The sequence below is a fragment of the Cotesia typhae genome, unplaced genomic scaffold, assembly GCF_013202065.1.
Source record: "Cotesia typhae breed Kobodo isofemale line unplaced genomic scaffold, CoteBio_Ctyphae contig_26, whole genome shotgun sequence".
NCBI classification, from domain to species: domain Eukaryota; kingdom Metazoa; phylum Arthropoda; class Insecta; order Hymenoptera; family Braconidae; genus Cotesia; species Cotesia typhae.
Genome location: NW_027423732.1, coordinates 3,419,467 through 3,440,276, shown reverse-complemented (window position 1 = coordinate 3,440,276; position 20,810 = coordinate 3,419,467). Strand labels below are relative to the sequence as shown.

Here is a 20,810-nt window from a genome sequence, read left to right as displayed (position 1 = left end):
GCAGTAAATATCGAAGAAAAATGTTAAAATCAATCAACAAGATTTTATTTCAGTAAAATAGCTATACAGTAAAAATATACAATCATAAATTGTCATGTGAACGGCATAAATGTATGTTTTAAATATTTCGAATTAACTAAGCTATATCCATAGGTTCTTCTGGTAACAATTGAATAGGTATGTGAGTGACAAGAGGTTTGTGGTAACTAAAACAAAATATACTGTACTAAGTACTGTATATTCAGTTTCCTTACTTATAAGTTAAGTTAGTCATTTAAAGAAATATATATTATTAATTATATTATGTAGCCAACTTCATCATGTCGTTTTTTTGGGACATCGTGCGCGCGCAGGTCATGAATTCACTCTCATCCAAACGCGCCAAAAGAAGTATAACTTCAAAAATACAAAAGTCAACATTAGAAAAACGTTAGAAAAAATAATAATATCAAAAAAAAATTCAATAACCAAAAGTAGACGTCGTTGACTTCTTCGTGTCGTCTAATGACGTCAGGAACCTACGAGAACACACCCAGGTTGGCAGCGTCGACATTCCTCGAAGTACACTCTGATCTCTCCACAGCATTAACAGAAGGTGCCTCGAGGATGAGGGCACAACGTCATTTTATGCGGCAGACCGCAGTTCCAGCAACCCTGCTGACAGCGTGCTAGACTAGCATCGTCGGTTTAGCACTGAGCTTCGTCGCGAGAACTCGGGCATTGGCCAATGTTCGGTCTTGGGAGATTTTCGAAAGCAGCTTCCTTGATGGATGGCTCAGTACCAATTCTAGTGAGAGACCCGAACGCTCCGACAAGGACAGCAACTCAACCAACGTTGCTTCTGCGCGACGCACGCGTTCTGCCGGCGATAAGTGAGTCGCCAGAATCGCTTCAGCTTCTCGTACGCACGTTTGTGCGACATACTTCGATCGTCGGCAGGTTGTACACCGCCAACCTACGGCGATTGGCGCCGTCTGGAGATGGATCGACATCATATAACGCCGATATCATTCCAGGCACATTCGTCGAGTCGACGGGATCGCTACAGTACTGCAACGTTCAGCTGGCAAACTGCAAATTATCTATCTTACCTTGAGGTCATCAAACTTTGTTGATATTGAGGAATCTGAAAAGAACCACGAAAAAGGTTTTTTTCATAAGTGGTTTTATGGAATAACTCTTGAACGAATCTATCGATCGATCCCAAAAACTAATCAGCTCTTGACATCAAAAAACCACGTCAATTGCCGCCAGTCTGGTCAAAATTGGTTGATTCGTTCGTGAGTTATCGTTGACGAAAAAAATCGACAAGAAGTGTTTTTTCGGATTACACCGAAATTTTCGGTCCTATCAATTTGTATTTGAAAGTATATCATAAAGTTTGAAAAACTGCGTCGAATGCCGCTAACCGTGTGGAAATCGGTTCATTCATTCAAAAGTTATTGCGGTTTGAAAATTAAAAAAATAGTGATTTATTAAACTCCTATCAAACTTTTGAGCTCGGAGAGCTCAAAACTACACGAAAATTTGATTTTTGAGCTCGAAGAGCTCAAAAACATAATAAGTGCAATTTCGAGCGCTTGATTACGAAAGTAGCGGGAAGTGGCAGGGATGGCCTTCAGGGTCAACCGTTGTCCTAATTTTTTATTTTAATCCATCACCGAGAATTGCGTATGACTTTATCAAGAACTATATTCATGAAATTAAGCAAAATCATTAATTAATACAAATTTTGTTTGCAGGTATTAAAGGATTTTCCGAAGCTACTTCCAAAAAATGTGTGGATTGCTGCAGCCTCAGTGATCGTTAAAATCGATTCGGAGAAACCGCCGCTGAAGTTATGGCCGTCTAATGGGATAGAGGTGCTCAAAAAATACATTCGCTCGCGTCAATAACTTTCATCCACTCCATCATCACTATCGCTTGCTCAAGATCAAATCAGTCTGTCAACTTCCGTGTTTGTCACGTTAATATTCGCTCATTAAACTGCAATTTCAATTTGTTTAAGGAATTCTTTAGTACGCACACTTTTGATATTATTGCTGTTAGTGAAACATGGTTTAACCCAAATATGTCAGATACACAATTTTATATGCCGTCATTTGCATTTCACAGGAATGATCGATGTCAAAGGAGTGGGGGAGGTGTTGCATTGTATGTCAGAGATTCACTTTCGTCGAAATTTATTATAAGTTCAGACTATATTCCGGGTCACCCGGAGTATTTGCTTATTGAAGTGTGGCACTCGACGAGACAAAAAATCTTAGTGGGAGTAGTATATAATCCGCTTACTTCTTCATCATTAAATCTATTGGAGGCGGATATGGATGGCCTAATGTCACACTACAATCATGTTATTTTTCTCGGGGACTTTAAGATTAACATGCAAGCTACTAACTCAAGAACGGACCTTCTTCTAGAATTCTGTGGAAGTCTCGGTATGCATCTGGTCAACTTCGAAACTATTCATCATTCAGCAAGTAGTCACTCTTGGATTGATCATTGCTTGGTCAGCCATGAGGACTTAGTTATCTCTTCCAGACAGTCATCAGAACCGTTTTTAGCGGATCATTATCTCATCTCGATTATATATGATTACTCTGTTCCAGTGCGTGGTCGTAAAAAGATCTGGTGCAGGAGTTGGAAGTACATTGATGACACTCGTCTTCGAAATACCTGTGACAACTTAGATTTGTCGCATGTTGAGCATGCTAAGTCAGTTGATCAAATGAATAATTTACTCCATCAACACATTCGTCAAGTTATTGAAGCAGTAGCGCCTCCAAGAGAAATTGAAGTTCGTGATCAACCTGCACCATGGGTGACTCAACAAATTAAGATTCTTCAGCGTCGTCGGTTGAAACTCTATAGGATATTCAAAAGGTTGGGATTTTTCACAAGGAGTACTCTGGAATGCGTAAAGTAATTAAGTGTAAAATTTCAGATGTGAAGAAGAAATATTTTGATAGTCGATTTCAAAATTGTAAGTGTGCGAAATCTTTGTGGAATAATTTTCGTAAGTTAGGTTTAGCTAAACGACATGACGTGTGTACAGCTTCGGATCTTAACTTAAATGGAATGAATGATTATTTTGTTACTGCGGCTGGTCCGCCTTTGCAGAACATAGATTTTGATTATTTAGAAACTTGTGTATTAAAGCATAGCAATTTATTCGAATTTAAGGAACTGACTTCAGCAAATGTAAGGCAGGCATGCATGAGGCTGACCTCTGGGTCGATGGGCCCAGATCCCTTTGAGATTAAGATTTACAAAGTTTTGTTACCTTTTTTTCTGTCACATATAACTGGCCTCTTTAACTTCTCGTTGTCTTCGGGCTTTTTTCCATCGGCCTAGAAGAAGTCTTATGTGCTGCCTTTGCCAAAAGTGCGTAGCCCTGCTGGCTATGCAGATTATAGACCTATTCCGTTACTTTATACATTATCGAAGGCTTTAGAGCGATGCTTTCATGATCAGATTCTAGAATACTTGTTAATTAATGGTATCGTTGATGAATTTCAAACAACTTTCCGTGTGGGGTTCAATACGCAAGATGCCCTCTTAAAATTTTGTGATGACATCGGGTTAGGTATGGATGAGTCAAACATAACTGTTGCGGTATTCTTTGATTTTAGTAAAGCGTTTGACTCTGTAATTTTTGATGTTCTCATTTTTAAGTTTAAAGCTATGGGATTCAGCGGTAATGTAATCGACTGGATTTTATCTTATTTAAAAGGTAGACTGCAGGATGTACGAGATAGTGGTGGAATAACATTTGTGTGGAAGGACGTTTTATGCAGTGTGCCACAGGGTAGTGTCCTTGGCCCATTATTATATACTATTTATGCAACAGATTTAGGGCGTCTCCTCAAACGGTGTCAGCATCTTTTTTATGCAGATGATCTAGTCATTTATTTAAACTGTAGATTATGTGATTTATCAGGATGCGTAAATGTTTTTAATGAGGAGATAGCTATTATAACTGAATGGTGTGTTAAGAATGGGGTAAAGATGAATCTTGGTAAGATGAATCTTGGTAAGATGAAGGCGATGATCTTTGGTACAGTTTTTAAGCTTGCGGACCTTCAACACGTTCCTGTGTCAAACATTGTTATAAATTATACTATCATTGGCTACAGTAAATCGGTTAGATACTTGGGCGTCGTGCTCGAAGATACTCTTACCTGGTCGAAGATACTCTTACGAAGTACTACAAAGAACTGTGTCGGTTAACTCTAAGAAGTAAGAGAAGTTTTTTCATGTCTTGTTTAATTTATAAAGCGCTTTATCTACAGCAAAAGCCACTTATTGGCAATAATTTACAAATTTGTGAATCTAGGCCGCGCAGGGGGATGAAAGGAATGATTTGCTTGTTGTACCGGGTTGCCACAGCACCAAGTATGACAAATCGTTCTTAGTGGGTGCGATTAGAGTATGGAATCGGTTACCTTTATACTGCACCTCACAATCGACTTTTCTGGCTTTCCGTAAAGCGTGTTTCGAGTTTTTGTTGAGCGTGTCTGATCAGGCCTGTTCATGTCTGATCAGGTCTGATCGTTTGTTCCCAGGTAAATTGAGTGACATAATCAAATATTTCATAATCGTTTTGAAATTCCAAGTATGTACTTCTTAAGTAATTCAGCTACTTCTTTATTCATGAATTTTTGTAATAATTGAATAACAAACGAAAGTACTATAATACTTTTACTTTAAATGACACGCGTGACTGACCAATTTGGCATCTAAAATACGGTAATAAGGGTTTTGTGGTTCCACCTACATTTGAATTAATTTATAAAAAATTATAATATCATAACCATGTTTTTGTTGAGTTTTAAAAAATTAATATTAACACGAATAAGGGGAAGTGCCGCAGTAGCCAAGTTGGTAAGGCGTCAGGACATTGTTCATGCTTGTAAACTTTATAATGTGAAGTTTGGGTTACTATGCGCTATTATCCCTTATTGTCCGTTACTCTGAGATATTCTTCTCTAAAAAAAAAAACCGTGCGAGATATATACGGGAGTAGCACTGTGTTTCTTAAGGTAGCAGGTTGCTAACTTCACAACAGCAACAATAAAGTTTCATTTCTAAAAATAATATAATTTTTTTTTTTTTTGTAGTGGTTTATTAGAGTTTGTAATGGTTTATTAATATAAATTTATTTCTATCGTTTATTTGAACAATAAATGGTCATAAACGGTACAGTGGCCACAAACGGTTCTTCTACCCTATTGAAATTCTAAACTAAAGACCAACTACTTATGAGCGCTAAATTGAGTATTTAGTAGACTAACTACTTATGTGGTAGAATAACATGGTTAATTGGTGACAACTTCGAAGTAAGGAAATTCACTGTAAGTTTGTGAAATTTCTCGTAGAATCGAAAACAGGCGCAAGCAAAAATTTTCAAACTTGCGATATATTAAATAATTGTTAGGGCTTAATAATTTTTTGTAATATATTCATAGTTGGTAAAAAGGAACTTATTAACAATGGTGTAATGCGATAGTGTCTTGACAATAATAAAAAAATATAGAGCCAAATATGTGAGGAGGTTATGTTGACATATGAAAATACAAAATAGAGATACGTCGTCTCATGCCATATGTTGGACGTGTACTTACTTTTCATGCACTTAAAACTATATAATTATCATGTGACTGATTGTAAAAATTTTAAGACATTTTCCTTTTTAAAATTTCTACTCTTACTTCTGAAGCAAGTGAGCGATTTTTAGATTAATTCCTGATAGGTTGTCATAAATTGATACGTTTTTATTCTGTAATTTCGAAATTTATTTCAATAATGTTTTCATTTACATCTATTAAACAATTGTGCAATAAGAAATCATAAGATTAACTATAATATTGTTAACACTTTTTAGCTACAGGTTAAATAGAAAATTTGAAAAGATAAATTTTACCGTAAATTGACTAAGATTTTTACGTATTAATTATATTTCATATCATCATCAATATATTTTTCAATATAGTTAAAAAATCATGAAAATATGACTGACTCAGTCTATAAATTTTATGTTTTGATCACCTAATTCTGTTGCAAGTTTGATGTGTTAACAAATTTTTTGTTTAATTATCGATATTTAAGTTTGTAAAATCAAAAGTTTGGAAGAATAAATATACATGAGCCTGTAACTTTGTTGTTATTGATGATATAAAAAAATTGACAGATACTTGTTTATAGAATAATAAAAGTACTACAAACTTGCCTTTTACATTTTTGTCGAACTATTACAGTTTAGCTAAAAAATGTAAAAAACCAGAAATTTGAATTTCAAAGCTGTATAGCTAATCAAATATTGAAGATAAAAATTTGACTCCATAGAATTTTTGTACCCAATTCAATAATAAATTAGGTCTATTTATTCGCTTTTTCATTAAATAATTTCATACCAGTTTGCAGAACAAAAAACTTATTAAAAATCATGTCTTTCATGTTATTTAAACGGAAAAACTTTGAGTTCGATGGATGACATCTTAGAATTGAAATTTTGAGCTCTATTTCTAACAGGAGCTTTGTTAGGGCATCTTCTGAAATATTTTGGACTGAGAGTTAAAAAAAATATCGTCGTTTTTTGGCACATCCCAACATATATATATATATATATATATATATATATATATATATATATATATATATATATATATATATATATATATATATATATATATATATATATATACATAAACTTTTGTATTATATGTATTTTTTGACTCAGCTCGTTCAGTTACTTTATTACTGACTCTTATCATATCCACTTATTTTTTTTTTTACAGGAATAATTTGAATATAGGTCCGAATACTCACACACATTGTAAGCGAAATTATCACTTGGAATGTTTTGTGGATCAGTTCTGTGTTGGGTGCGTAAGCATAACTGCATGTCTGATGAGTATGCATGAATCTTGATATATATATAACCCGTAAGATGGACGGCAGAGTTACTAGGGTCCACCATATATGCTCCTAAACTAAATATATAATATATAATATAATATTATAATAATGATCCCTGATTAAAAAAAATTAATAGAATTAAAAAAATGTATATCCTCATGAATTATATCCAATCCTGAAATTGTGATTCATAAGGATTCAATATGATTCAAATTTTGTAGTTCTGTTAAATACTATTTAATTCTAAAAATACAATTGAACAGGATTTGAAATGATTCAAACTGTTAAATACTGTCAAATGCTTGTAAATCTTAAAAATATGATTAATTAGGATTTAAAATGATTGAAACCTTTGAGTACTACTAAATACTTTTAAATTCTAAAAATAAGATTCATAATGATATAAGGCGACTCAAATTTAAATAACTATTCAGTAATTTTTCATTCTGAAAATAAGATGCAGAAAGATTTATGATAATTGGAAATTTGGAATCTCTCGACTAAAGAGAAAAGTCCGTATGCATTTTTAGGTCTCCGGGTTTTGATAACTGATATTTTCGTATTTTTTGCTGAAGATTATGAAAAATTAGGCTGTTTTGCTCATAGATGATAAATTTGATTGTTAATAACAATTTAATTGCATGAACTGCTATAACTTAAGAACTCAAAAAAAAAGTGTCCCGAGAAAAAATGAATTTGCCTAGTCATATATATTTATATATGACTATATATAAGTTTTTAGACAAAATATATATAATCATAAATAGATATATATTACATGTATATTCTATATAAGCCTATATATGATTAGATCTGATAAGACCTGAGTTACCTAGGGCTATATATGATTATAAATAAATCTACATATAATTAGATCTGATTAGACCTTAGTTATCTAGGGCTATATATGATTAAATTTAAATCTTTATATAATTATATCTGATCAGATCTAATTGATATAGGACCATATATATAATTAAATGTAAAGCTATGAACATAATTATGTCTAATCAAATATAAACTATAAGCTTACATTTATTGATATATAATAATATATAATTAGATGCGGCATTTTTTAATCATTATATGTAATGATATAACGATTTATTAACTATCAGAAATTTAATTTGTTTGAAGACAATTGTTTGATTTATTAAATTTTAATAAATATTTTCCAATATTCAATGTATATATCTATATATATATTAGGGTGGGTCAAAAAAATCGAATAATTTATTTTTGATTTTATACTCTGAAAAATAGGTTCGTAGACACCTAAAAAGAATTCTCTCCAAGTATAAGCTCTTAATTATAACGGGAAGGTCCTCCGCTTTGCAAGTTTCTATTTTTTTCGAATAATCAGATAAAAAAATTTATATCTCGCTTCCAACTGCTTGGAAAAATATTCCGTGGCATAGATTTTGTGAGAAATTGAATGCTTTACAAAAGGTCTCTTATGACTTTTTCAAAAACTCAACCGATTAAAAGATATTCATAGTTGAAGTTTGGCTATTTTAAGGAAAATATTCGTTTTTATTATGAATTTTATAAGTCGATGAAAAAAATTATTTCGGATTGCGGAACTCATGATTTTGTAGGAAATTTACTGCTCTACAAAAATGGTCTCTTATGATTTTTGATTAAGTGAAGCCGTTACGAGATATTCATCGTCAAACATTAACGAATATCAATATTTCCAGTTTTTGATCAATAATTCGATAAATTTTAATTTAAACTATGAGTTTCAGGAAAATTTACATAAATTTGAGTTTCGATCGATAAAGAAATGTTATAATAAGTTAGATAAAGAATTATTGGAATTATCATTGATTTTCCTTGGAGAAATGCCTCAAGAAAAGATTTCTTTCAAACGTCCTGGTGCTGTTCATCATGCTAGATGGATGGCTAAGGCCATTTATAGTTTGAAAATGTATCTATTCAGAGATGAATTCAAACTCTCTCAGAAAGAATTGCATGGTCTTCGTCATTTCTGTATTTTTATAGTCACATTGTATTTAAAAGCTTGGTTTTCATCAACTTCTGCAACAACTGCTGCTTATCATGACTTGCAGTTTATGAAAAATTTATTGGAGTACAAACATATCAATCCTTTGATTTCTTCAGCTACGTGTGAAAAAATGATTTCGCACTTATGGTATTTGAGCGATGAACTTGCCATTTTATCACTGTTTGACGATGGCGTTCCATTAGAAGTAAAAAAAAGTATTGTTGAAGCTGTTAATACTCGTGAAGGTACAGATTCTAAAGCTAAAAGATTTGTAATTGCTAAAAAAGATTTGAATTCATTGGCGCAGAGAACTCTGAGTGACTTTGTGTCTAAAAAGTCATTAAATCTTTTCAAAATCTTCGATCTACCGTATGACTTTCTTGATGTCGATGTTGAATTATGGCCTACTAATGAGAGTTATCTCGAAAATAAAGAATACTTTCAACAACTAAAAGTTGTCAATGATTCAGCAGAGCGAGCTGTTGCATTAGTCAGTGAATATAATCAATGCTTGACAAAAAATGAAGAACAATTCCAGTACTTATTGCAAGTTGTCAAAGAACATCAAGAAAGTCATACGGTAGATCGAAGATTTTGAAAAGATTTAATGACTTTTTAGACACAAAGTCACTCAGAGTTCTCTGCGCTAATGAATTCAAATCTTTTTTAGCAATTACAAATCTTTTAGCTTTAGAATCTGTACCTTCACGAGTATTAACAGCTTCAACAATACTTTTTTACTTCTAATGGAACGCCATCGTCAAACAGTGATAAAATGGCAAGTTCATCGCTCAAATACCATAAGTGCGAAATCATTTTTTCACACGTAGCTGAAGAAATCAAAGGATTGATATGTTTGTACTCCAATAAATTTTTCATAAACTGCAAGTCATGATAAGCAGCAGTTGTTGCAGAAGTTGATGAAAACCAAGCTTTTAAATACAATGTGACTATAAAAATACAGAAATGACGAAGACCATGCAATTCTTTCTGAGAGAGTTTGAATTCATCTCTGAATAGATACATTTTCAAACTATAAATGGCCTTAGCCATCCATCTAGCATGATGAACAGCACCAGGACGTTTGAAAGAAATCTTTTCTTGAGGCATTTCTCAAGGAAAATCAATGATAATTCAATAATTCTTTATAATCATCTCGGGGTTGTAGTAACTATCAAAAATAAAAAATTTGTCAAAAATAACGAAATTTTTATAATTTAAATCACAGTTAAATCATACCTGTAAAGATTTCGTAATAAAACTAGAGATTTCATCTTTTTATTCGAAATGATATCAGCAACAACAGCATCTTCAACACCAGATTTATAATTAGTTATATCTATATCATCCCAAAATTTTTTAAACCTTCCAAACATCTGTACATTTGGCCCAGATGACACAGGCCAAAATACTTCAAATGCGCCCCTTAATACGATCTCAAAAATGTGATGACGACATGATAACCAGATCAACTCTCTTCCCAAAATCTTTTCAATTTCCTTACATGTACCGTTGTGAATTCCTGTAGAACAATAATAAATGACTATCGTTAAATTTAGTATTTAAGAAAAATCAATGGTTATATTTCAAATCCAAACGAGTAAACGATTAATACATTTTGATAGTAAAATTCAGTAAGAAATAGAAATTAAACTAGAATGACAACAATAAAATATTTTTGTAATTGATTGATTACCTGTATTAACAGCCGTAGTGTCAAAACACATCGCCTTGACATACTTAATAATACCCCATTCACTCAATGTTGATAAAATGGCGGATGTTTGATTAACTGCCGTCCCAGAATTCATTATTGGAACTCCAAGTAATTGTTCAGTACCATACGCAGTTAAAAGAACCGGTAGTCGTTCCACAGATTTGGATTCAATTAGATCATTTAGCATTTTACCATCCCAATGCACTACGTATTTATCGTGTGTTTTAAAATTGTCTTTTAATCCTTGAGCAATGTCTTTTCTTTGAACCATACGAGCTCGTTGGATGGACCTATAGCTGAGCGTTGTATCTTCAATTTTTATACCAACAGCTGATAAAACCGGAGCAATAATGAACATCGCGTTTCTACTGCTGACATTAGCTCTGTCAAGTGCAGAAACGACTTCAGGAGTTAAGACATTTATTTTTGCTCGTTTTGTCGGAATTGGGGGTTCATACTCCAAATCAGATCCAGAATTTGTAGTTCCACTTAATGTATGCGTCGAGAATGATTCTGATTTTCCACTTAAAACAATCCCATGACTGGTAGACGGCTGATTCAAGTCTGTAATAAGAGTTCATTTTTAAATTAAACAGACAAAATTTCCAACACTTATTCATTATGATGAGAAGCAATTAAACATGAGTACCAGAAACCGTCGAGTCAAATGTCATACGTAGGAATACTGATATTTATAATGCAAGTAAAGTAGAAAAATGATATTCTCATTGTTTATAATAAATATAAAGGAAGTTTTACACTCCTACCTGAATTTATAACAATTATTTATCTCAGATACTTACTGCTTTCATCGATTTCCATCATATCTGTAGTTGAGTTTGACGCAGGTACAATATTCGAAAGAATCTCTTTGTGTGTACAGAATTTTTGATCCAAATACAACTTCCTAATGTTATCATCCACCCCTTTTAGGAAATTTTTACTTACAATGTCGAATAATTGTTCAAGATCAGTCTGAAACTCCTTTTCCTTTACCTTATCACTTTTCTTATTAAAATCTTTTTGTAATTTCAACCACTCACTATGAAAACGGAGAATTTTTTGACTACATTAGGAGCTTCACTCGTAGGGATCTGATTTATTTTCCACAATTCAATAACCTTGTCAGCTGAATTTTTGCACTTTGTTTGATTGAAAACTTTAAAACTTTAAGTTGATAGAAAAACACTCTCATAACCTCTTTCACTTTTGGTAACTTACGGTCAGTGAGTTTTTGCACAGGTATACCGATTAAACGTATTTCTTTATTCATTGTAGAATTATTGATAATAAATGAATTTATATAATGAAAAATGACTTATTTCGAAAAATTGTTATTATCATGTATACGAAATGATGAGTTTTTGGAGCACTGAAAATGTACTGATAAAAAGTAGACAACGAAGATAGTTAAGAAAAACAACATAGGTGGCGCTAGCGTTAGAGTACCAACAGAAGAAGTAATGTAATTCAGAACAAAAAGCCTCTCTCACAAAAAAATTTATGTATAATTGGTAGAATAAAATTTGAAAATACATACTAAACAACCGTAATAATATGAAATGCCAATGCAATTGACATTTTAAATTATTACAAATAAAGCTTACAAAAAATATCATTAGAACAAAAACTTCTTAGTGAATGAATTTTGAACAAATAACTCCTGTAGGAGTGACTTTTATGATAGAAATTTAAATTTATGTAAATTTTCCTGAAACTCATAGTTTAAATTAAAATTTATCGAATTATTGATCAAAAACTGGAAATATTGATATTCGTTAATGTTTGACGATGAATATCTCGTAACGGCTTCACTTAATCAAAAAATCATAAGAGACCATTTTTGTAGAGCAGTAAATTTCCTACAAAATCATGAGTTCCGCAATCCGAAATAATTTTTTTCATCGACTTATAAAATTCATAATAAAAACGAATATTTTCCTTAAAATAGCCAAACTTCAACTATGAATATCTTTTAATCGGTTGAGTTTTTGAAAAAGTCATAAGAGACCTTTTTTGTAAAGCATTCAATTTCTCACAAAATCTATGCCACGGAATATTTTTCCAAGCAGATGGAAGCGAGATATAAATTTTTTTATCTGATTATTCGAAAAAAATAGAAACCCGCAAAGCGGAGGACCTTCCCGTTATAATTAAGAGCTTATACTTGGAGAGAATTCTTTTTAGGTGTCTACGAACCTATTTTTCAGAGTATAAAGTCAAAAATAAATTATTCGATTTTTTTGACCCACCCTAATATATATATATATATATATATATATTTATTTATTTATTTATTTATTTATTTTTATTTATTGTTAATACTAGTAAATCTTGTAATGAAAAAGATAACTTATTGTAAATACGGTCTATTTGCAGATGACATATATCTGTTATCATTTTATGCCTATTAATTTAATTGATGCCATAACTCGAGTTACTATTGATCCACAGGCTTTCTCTTATTAGGCTTGTGAACATGGCCTAGTGGTAAGTAATAGTAAAACTAAAGCGATGATTCTTGAAACTAATGGTAAACTTAAATTAATTGACTGGGCTACTCTTCCATTCATTATTATTGATAATGTAAAACTACCTTACACTAATTCTACCAAATGCCTTGGTTTATATTTAAATAATGATCTATCTTGGAAAACGCATACTTCTCATACTATAAAAAAAAATAAATTCTGCGCTATATAGCTTAAAGGTGGGAAAAAAATTTTTCTTTATCCACGGTCGAAAGTACGCACTTGATGCTGCTGTTGGGCGGCAGAAAGCCCGACATTTATGCTTTGGTAGGAACGTGCATGCGCACTGCTCCAGTGCGCTGAAAGAAACTATTTGTGCACTGAATTGATGTACGAGGCCGCGAAAAAGCAGCTCGCTTCGCTTGTGCCGCAAATGTCGGGCGGGCATCGACAACATACTAGTAACATTTAATTGTAACGTTAATTAATTTGTAAATCAGCGTAATTTCGGCCGAAAATAAAGAAAAATAGTATACTCTACACGGGTAAAAAGTTTAAGAGCCCTGAACTGTGTGCCATGATGCCCGCGGCTTCGCCTCTGACATCATGGCGCGCAGTGCAGGAATCTCAAACTTTCTGCCCTTGTAGTGTAATATACTATTCACCTATTAGAAAATTATTGGTTTCGGTTACTATTCTTCCCTTCATTGATTATCGTTCGGTCGTGCTAATTGATTCAAATGCTCATAATGATTTAAAATTGCATCACATAGTAAATTGTGCAATAAGGTTTATTGAGATGAATGAAATGAGATGAACATATAAACTCTTACAGATACAAAATGAAATGGCTTTCCGTCAAATCTAGAGGAATATATTCCCTGGCTACATATTTCTATAAGTTGTTAGATACTAAAAAACCTATTTATTTAAGGAAATTATTCATAGAAGACGATGCTAGGCGCTCAGATAGGTAAGCGAGTAAAAACAATGATGTAAATTTCTTGATTCCTAGCTTTTCTACTTTACATCGCGAGCATTCATTTTTGATTTTGGGAATACGTCTATGACAAAACGTTACCAGCTGATATAGTAGGTGCAACCATTTTGGAAATATTTAAAAAAGAAAATGTATGATTATCTATTTTCTACTGACTTCGAAAAATTGTAAAATTAATAATTATATTTAAAATTGTATATCTAAATCTGAAATTAATTTTAAATCATATATCTATACCAATCTACGATATTATAATTTGTAAAAATTTAGATTGAATCTTTGTATTATTTTTATGTTATACTATTTTTATTTTATACAGTCATTACAAATGATATTGCATTAAAATACCTAGTCATTTGGCTTGTGCCTTGCCATATATTACTAATAAATAAATTAATGAATAAATATATCGACAAATATTGTGTTAAAATATTCAAGTAATCGGACCGCTGTAACTATATTTTACAATGATTATATGGATTTTTGGGTGGAAGATAGTCAATTTTTTAAAAAAGCTGAGGAGACTTTGTATGGTGTCGACATTGCGGATTGACTTTAGGTACAATTCATTTTTTTTTTTTTTTTAATTAAAAAAACTATGAATGCATTTGTCTCAGAACTATGTTTTTCTGGTTGACGTATATGATATCAACGCGACCGTACACCCGATCTTTTAATTGTTCCTATTTTTTCGGGACTAAAATCTGTCAATAGAAGACTCATTTCCGAACTTTTAACCTTCCGAACTTGTGTGTGTGTGTGTGTGTGTGTGTGTGTGTGTGTGTGTGTGTGTGTGTGTGAATACATTTTTGTCGTACGGTTTCTTAAAAACGATTCAACTAATTGAATTCTACGACAAGTCATTAGAAAGGGTTTATCAAAACTTCGATTTGATTGAATTTTACAGTTAATCCATTGAACCATTCCGAAAAAATTAAATGTAAAACCAAAAAAAAATTGAATTTTTATCAACTAATCAATATAAACCTATGCATTTTCTGTTTGTGCTTTAAAAACTGCGTCGAATGCTTTTTTAAAAAAGAAAATCGAACGACGCATTCAAAGGTTAATAAAAAATCTGCAACTCGCAATTTTTTTTTTTTTTTTTTTTTTAATTTATTGATATATAACGGATATGTTAACACAAATTAAAAATAATAAGTCAATAACATATCCTTAAAGTTTGTCAGTTGCGATGAAAGGGGACTGATTTATGAAGCGTTATGAAGAGCCATAAACAGCATCAGCGCAATGTTGGATGGTAAAAGACCCGAACAAGCTTAGTTAGGCCTCGTCGTGTCGGAAGTCGAACTTGTTATTAAAGTTGACTTGCCTTTAGGGGAGTTCCCATACTTAGTGAGTAGAGTCTCAACAAATTTCTACAAGGGAGCTAATGCGAAGATAAGAACAGAAATGAAGTGACAAAAATTTTTAAATCATATATTATGTAAAATTTACGTCAGACAGAGCAATAAATTGTTTCTTCGTTATTTTTTCATCGATTATAAAATCGTCGCGGTCGCAATTATGTCTCTCAACAGTAACTACAACACATTAATTTGAATAAATAACATTAAAAAAAGATTGTACTATCAATGGAATATCTTGTCTTTTCAGTAAGACTAATTTTACTCTTCTTTTAATAGCAATTGATATAAATACAATTTCCAAAAATTGCACTGGAAGCGATAACTTTTGAATTCCTTGAGAGTTTATAATTCATCTTAATTTGTGATTATCTGAAAAGACCTTACAGTAACTGTTGAGCTCTAAAAGTTTATCATTAAATTTTGATAATCAATTTTCATATTTTATTTCATAAAGAACATTAACTAGATTATTTGATTAAAAGTACGAAATAAAGAAGAAATCTTATTTCAATAATCGTAATCAGTTATACATATTGAGATTTTAATAATATACTGGCATGATATCCTGTAAATGACTACACAAAATGTCTTCTATCTCTCTTCTCGTGTTACGATATTGTGAAGATGAAACAGCATTACAGCGATTGATTGAAGACAAAATACCGATAATTCAATATACTTGAAGAACAACATGGTTGTACTTAAAGGAAATATTTCGACATTCCTCGCTCTATTCTATTATTCAATCAGTGACTATTGTGGTAAATGAACTATTTCTGTAAGCATTTACCATTTTTTCATAGGTACTTTAGCTTTTAGTTATTATGTCGTAATTTTTGTATTTTAGAGTCAGTTATTACGCGTAGCCAAATAAGAATGACGCTACCCACATTAACAAAGAGAGGTTTTTTTTTTTAATTTTATAATCTCACTGTAATTTTTCTAAGCCTAAAAAACATGTCAATCACTTGTTTTTTTGTCTTACATTTTGTATGGCAGAGACTTTTTTTTTTATTTGTAACAAATGCCGAACGTGTACTAAGTGTGATATTTCACAGTCAAACTATTTTTCGTGAAGATTTCTCTATTCTTTTGTGATTATAAGTTTGAATTCGTTCCAGCATAACAAAACTTATTTCTTTTGCATAAGATGGCCGCGTATTTAAATCCAGTAAATGTGTAGAACATAACTAACTCTAAAAATACTACCAAACACTATACAGGACAAAGAAAATTATTAAAACTAGATACAAAAAGTTTTTACGATAGCACATTTGGGAAGGGATTTTGATAAAGTGTGACACACAGACTATTTTAGTACTTATTTTACCGTGGTTCGAAAATAAGTTAACGAAGCTTATTTAATCTAAAATAGTAACTATTTTTAACTGAAAAAAAAATTTTATGAAGCTTCTGAAATTGTAGTTTTCTATAAATTATCAAATAACTTGCGAGTAAAACAAAAATAACGATTAATAAAAACAAATAAGGAATAGTCTATAGGAAAAGCAGCACTAAAGCGAATAAAAAGAATAGAAATAGCACATACACTTTGTCGCTAGTGAACTACTATAAGTGCTCAACTTAAATTGTCACAAAAAAATCCGATCCAATGAAGAACTGTAAAATTTACTTAAATATTCTTGTAAAATTTTCTTGTAAATATTTTTAAATTAAATATTTCATGAACAAATCATCCGAATTTGATCAACCTGACATAGTCAACGAAATAGAAAAGGATTATTCATCACCTACCAAACGATATAACGTAAAATTTTGAAGTTACGTCAAAAATACATTTTTTTACAGTGTAAAAAATTGAATGATCCACAGAAATTTTTACTACAGTACTGGTAGTTACTTTATCAAATTAAAAACTACTCGAGAATAAATTTTAAAGTTATGGGAAAAAAAAACATTTTTTTTGAAATTTTTTGTTAATGGTTACTTTTAATGCATCAACTAATTTCGATGAAAAATGCAGCAATCGATGTCGTTTTTTGAGTATAAGAGCCCATTAAATTTCGGTATTAATCGTTACATCTTTTGGAAAGTTATTAAAAACAAATATTTTTTTAAAAATTGCTTTTTTGAGATTTCTTAAAATCTACTAGTCCGAACCGGCTTAAACCATATTGAGATTCTAAATTTGCTGAAAAATTTTCGAACATCCCTGAGTTCGTTCAAATCGGCCAAGCCATTTAAGTGTTATTAGAGGTTTACACTACAAATATTACACACACACACACACACACACACACACACACACACACGCGCGCGCGCGCGCGCGGAGTTTTTTTCTAACCCAGTTGCTGACGAGCCGTGGCTCTTTCAACAAGTACCTACATAAATTAAGACTTCACAATACTCCGATGTGCAAATACTGTCCGGACAAAGCTGATGATGCCAAGCACTCATTTTTCGAGTGCGAATGGTAGAGAAATTACAGAAAAAACATCGAAGCAATTGTAGGAAAGACTTTCAACCCTACGAGCTGAGTGAACTTCATGATACGGAGAAAAAAAGCCTGGAATTAGATCGCTGCCTAAACGCGGTGCCTTTTGACGGATACAATTCCACAGAAAAATCAGTAAAACAAGAGCGAACGTTATAAGACGCAGAATGGACTGGATTGAAATAGTGCCAACGCGATTCCGACCTGGTCTTTCCTGCCTTAAGCACTGGGTATTTTGTGTTTTTGAAGGAAAGGAAGATTTTAATGAGTGGAAATTCGACATTACCGACTATAATCTTTCGGTGCCTTTGAAAGATTACCTCCCTCTCCCTGTTAACCCTCCCACACACATACAGACATACTGACGTCATCGTGAAATTAGTCAGAATAGCTTCCTAGGATCTTAAAACGTCGAGATCTGATGAAAACTCGATTTTCGAAAATCGAGGTAAAATCAATAACTTTCCTATTTTTTTCGCAATTTTTAATTTCCTTAGCGAAAAGTTAAGAATTAGAAAAACAGATGACCCTAAGGACCATTCCTGCAACTTGCAGCTAATTTCATACCTAAGCGTAGGTATGGAATTCGAACTCAATAGTTTGATAAAAAACTTTCTTTAAATTTTCAAACTGCAATTACTTTGAAATGAATAAACCAATTGTTACACAGTTGGCAGCTTTTGGCGTAGTTTTTTTAATCCTATAACTTCGATTTAATCACAAATTGATCAGACCAAAAATTTTGGAATTATTAACGAAAATCACTTTTTAATTGATTTTTTCCGTCAACGGTAATTCACGGACGAATCAATCAATTTTGACCAGTCTGGCAGCGATCAACATAGTTTTTTGTTATAGCAAAAGCTTAGTAGTTTTAGGAATTGATCGGTTAAGCCGATTAAAAGTTATTCCGTGGAAACCATATTTGAAAAAATATTTTTGGTTGTTTTTTTTCAATTTTCTCAGCGGGAAGTTAAAAAATATCCAAGAATGTTTAAATAAAAAATAATTGCTTTTTCTTATGAATTGCAATCGCAACTGTCTCAGAAGGTTTTTTCTTATTCAAAACTCAAACAAGATTCACAACTATTCCAAAGGCAGACGTTTGATAGAATTAAAATAAATTATGTATAAAACCAAGAGTAATGTTTATTAAAAATGTATTGTATCATATATTTACGAATGAACATATTTATTTCCAATTCGAGTTTACAAAATAGTGTCACAATGAATATTTAGTAGAGCATTAATATGAATATATTGTAAAATTTACAGATTTCCATTGATTCTGATAGATTTTCTATTGAGATTTTCTTGCTTATCCAAACGTCTCTGATGTATAGTCCAGGCAATAATTTTGTTGTTCTTTTTATTTAAAATTGTATCATTGAGAGGTAGATGAAATATCTTTCACTTTCTCTAAAATGCAAAAAGTTCAATCGTTAATGAATCTCTTCAGGCAAGTATAAAGGCACTCTTGGCGTATTTACCTATCTTGAAACCTGTAAAAAAAAAAAAAAAAGATAATTTCATATATCTACCTATCAATATAACATCGATGTATAGATGGATTTTATGAAATTATGAAATTCTATGTTTTATTAAGTGGTGATCTAATCTGACAAAAAAGTTGAAGATAAATACAATGTGGGTATTAATTTTAAGATCTATTTTTATTGTTACTTTCAATTTAATTACTTTATCAACTATCAATATAAGTTCAAATTTTTGAGCGAGGTCTTCGCGGAGTTTTTTCGGTATTACCGCGGGATTTACCCGGAATTTTATTGGTGTTTTCACCTGGAAAAAAATGTGCAGACATGAACATGCCTATTGACATATAATCATCTCTGTTCATACATGATCGAACCTGAAGAATTAAATGCATTCAGGCCTGAGCATGCATAGATATGCTTGTTCATGCCTGACAACATAACTAGACATGGTGTTGTTTGAAGGCTTGATCATGAATGGCCATGTTTGTTCACGTCTAATCCAAGCTGTAATCAGAACCGTATATCGAGATTAATACGTTGGTTCATGTCTTATTCATCATGTTATAAATTGAATCAAACATAATCATGCATGATCATGCTAGTTCGTGTCTGACCAAGCCACTTTTATTTTCATCGTATTTATTTTTTTTATTGAACAAAAATATTCAGTATTGTTTATAATATATTTGTCTGTTATAAAATATTTTACTTTATAAATAGTCTGGAAGAAAAGTTTTATCAATCCAAAAATTGTAACAATCTATTTTTATCGTACTAACATCAAGAAATTAATAATCATCTTTTTCAGTACTGTGGATTTCCGTGAAATTGCTGTAATTATTACAAAATTCCAGCGCTCAAATTCAATGAAAATCCAGAATAACTTATAAAGTCAGTACTTTCTGTCATTCAAGTCGTGATATATCAGTTAGCTAAGAGGAGTCATTACTCAGTGGGCATCCATTAACTACGTGAGATTTCGAAGGGAGTGAGGGGCTCGATCCCAAACTCACCGAATCTTACATGGGGGAGAGGTTGGTGTCGGCGTATATCGCATAATTATTTTCTGCAAACTATAGTGTAAAATTGTGGAAAAATTAGTTAAATCACGTATAAAATATTTTTCCCTTAAAATGTGGTTAAATCGTATGTAATAATATCTATCACTGTTTAATAATGCACATTGATAGAAGACGTAACTAGCTATTAATTCATTTGCTTGGGAACAATCTATCTATTTATTCAATTTGAAGAAACATTTTTTCAACATCTGATAAATGTATGTTAACTATTCGTAAATATTAATATATTGATTGCTAATAAATGTTTAACAACGGTAAATACAATTTTAACTTCCCGTTAAGATAGTTGAAAA

At 31.7% G+C, this 20,810-nt stretch overlaps 2 protein-coding genes across 3 annotated transcripts in view; both read right to left on the bottom strand.

The window, feature by feature from the left end:
* Positions 1-10,143: 10,143 nt before the first annotated feature.
* Positions 10,144-11,713, bottom strand: LOC141525488 (uncharacterized). The gene is made up of 3 exons (XM_074240004.1): positions 11,447-11,713; positions 10,623-11,207; positions 10,144-10,448 (listed from the first exon to the last, which is right to left on the bottom strand). Exons 1-3 carry the CDS (start codon positions 11,466-11,468, stop codon positions 10,144-10,146), a joined length of 912 nt encoding a protein of 303 aa, XP_074096105.1. The 5' UTR covers positions 11,469-11,713.
* Positions 11,714-19,146: 7,433 nt separating this feature from the next.
* LOC141525304 (uncharacterized) overlaps positions 19,147-20,810 on the bottom strand; it is a 159,488-nt gene continuing 157,824 nt past the window's right edge. For both annotated transcript variants that reach the window (XM_074239735.1, XM_074239736.1), the window contains 2 exons: positions 19,430-19,441; positions 19,147-19,358 (listed from right to left, as the gene is read on the bottom strand). In XM_074239735.1, the coding sequence (XP_074095836.1) occupies positions 19,313-19,358; positions 19,430-19,441 (58 nt within the window). In that variant the 3' untranslated portion in view covers positions 19,147-19,312. The remainder of the gene's footprint in view (positions 19,359-19,429; positions 19,442-20,810) is intronic.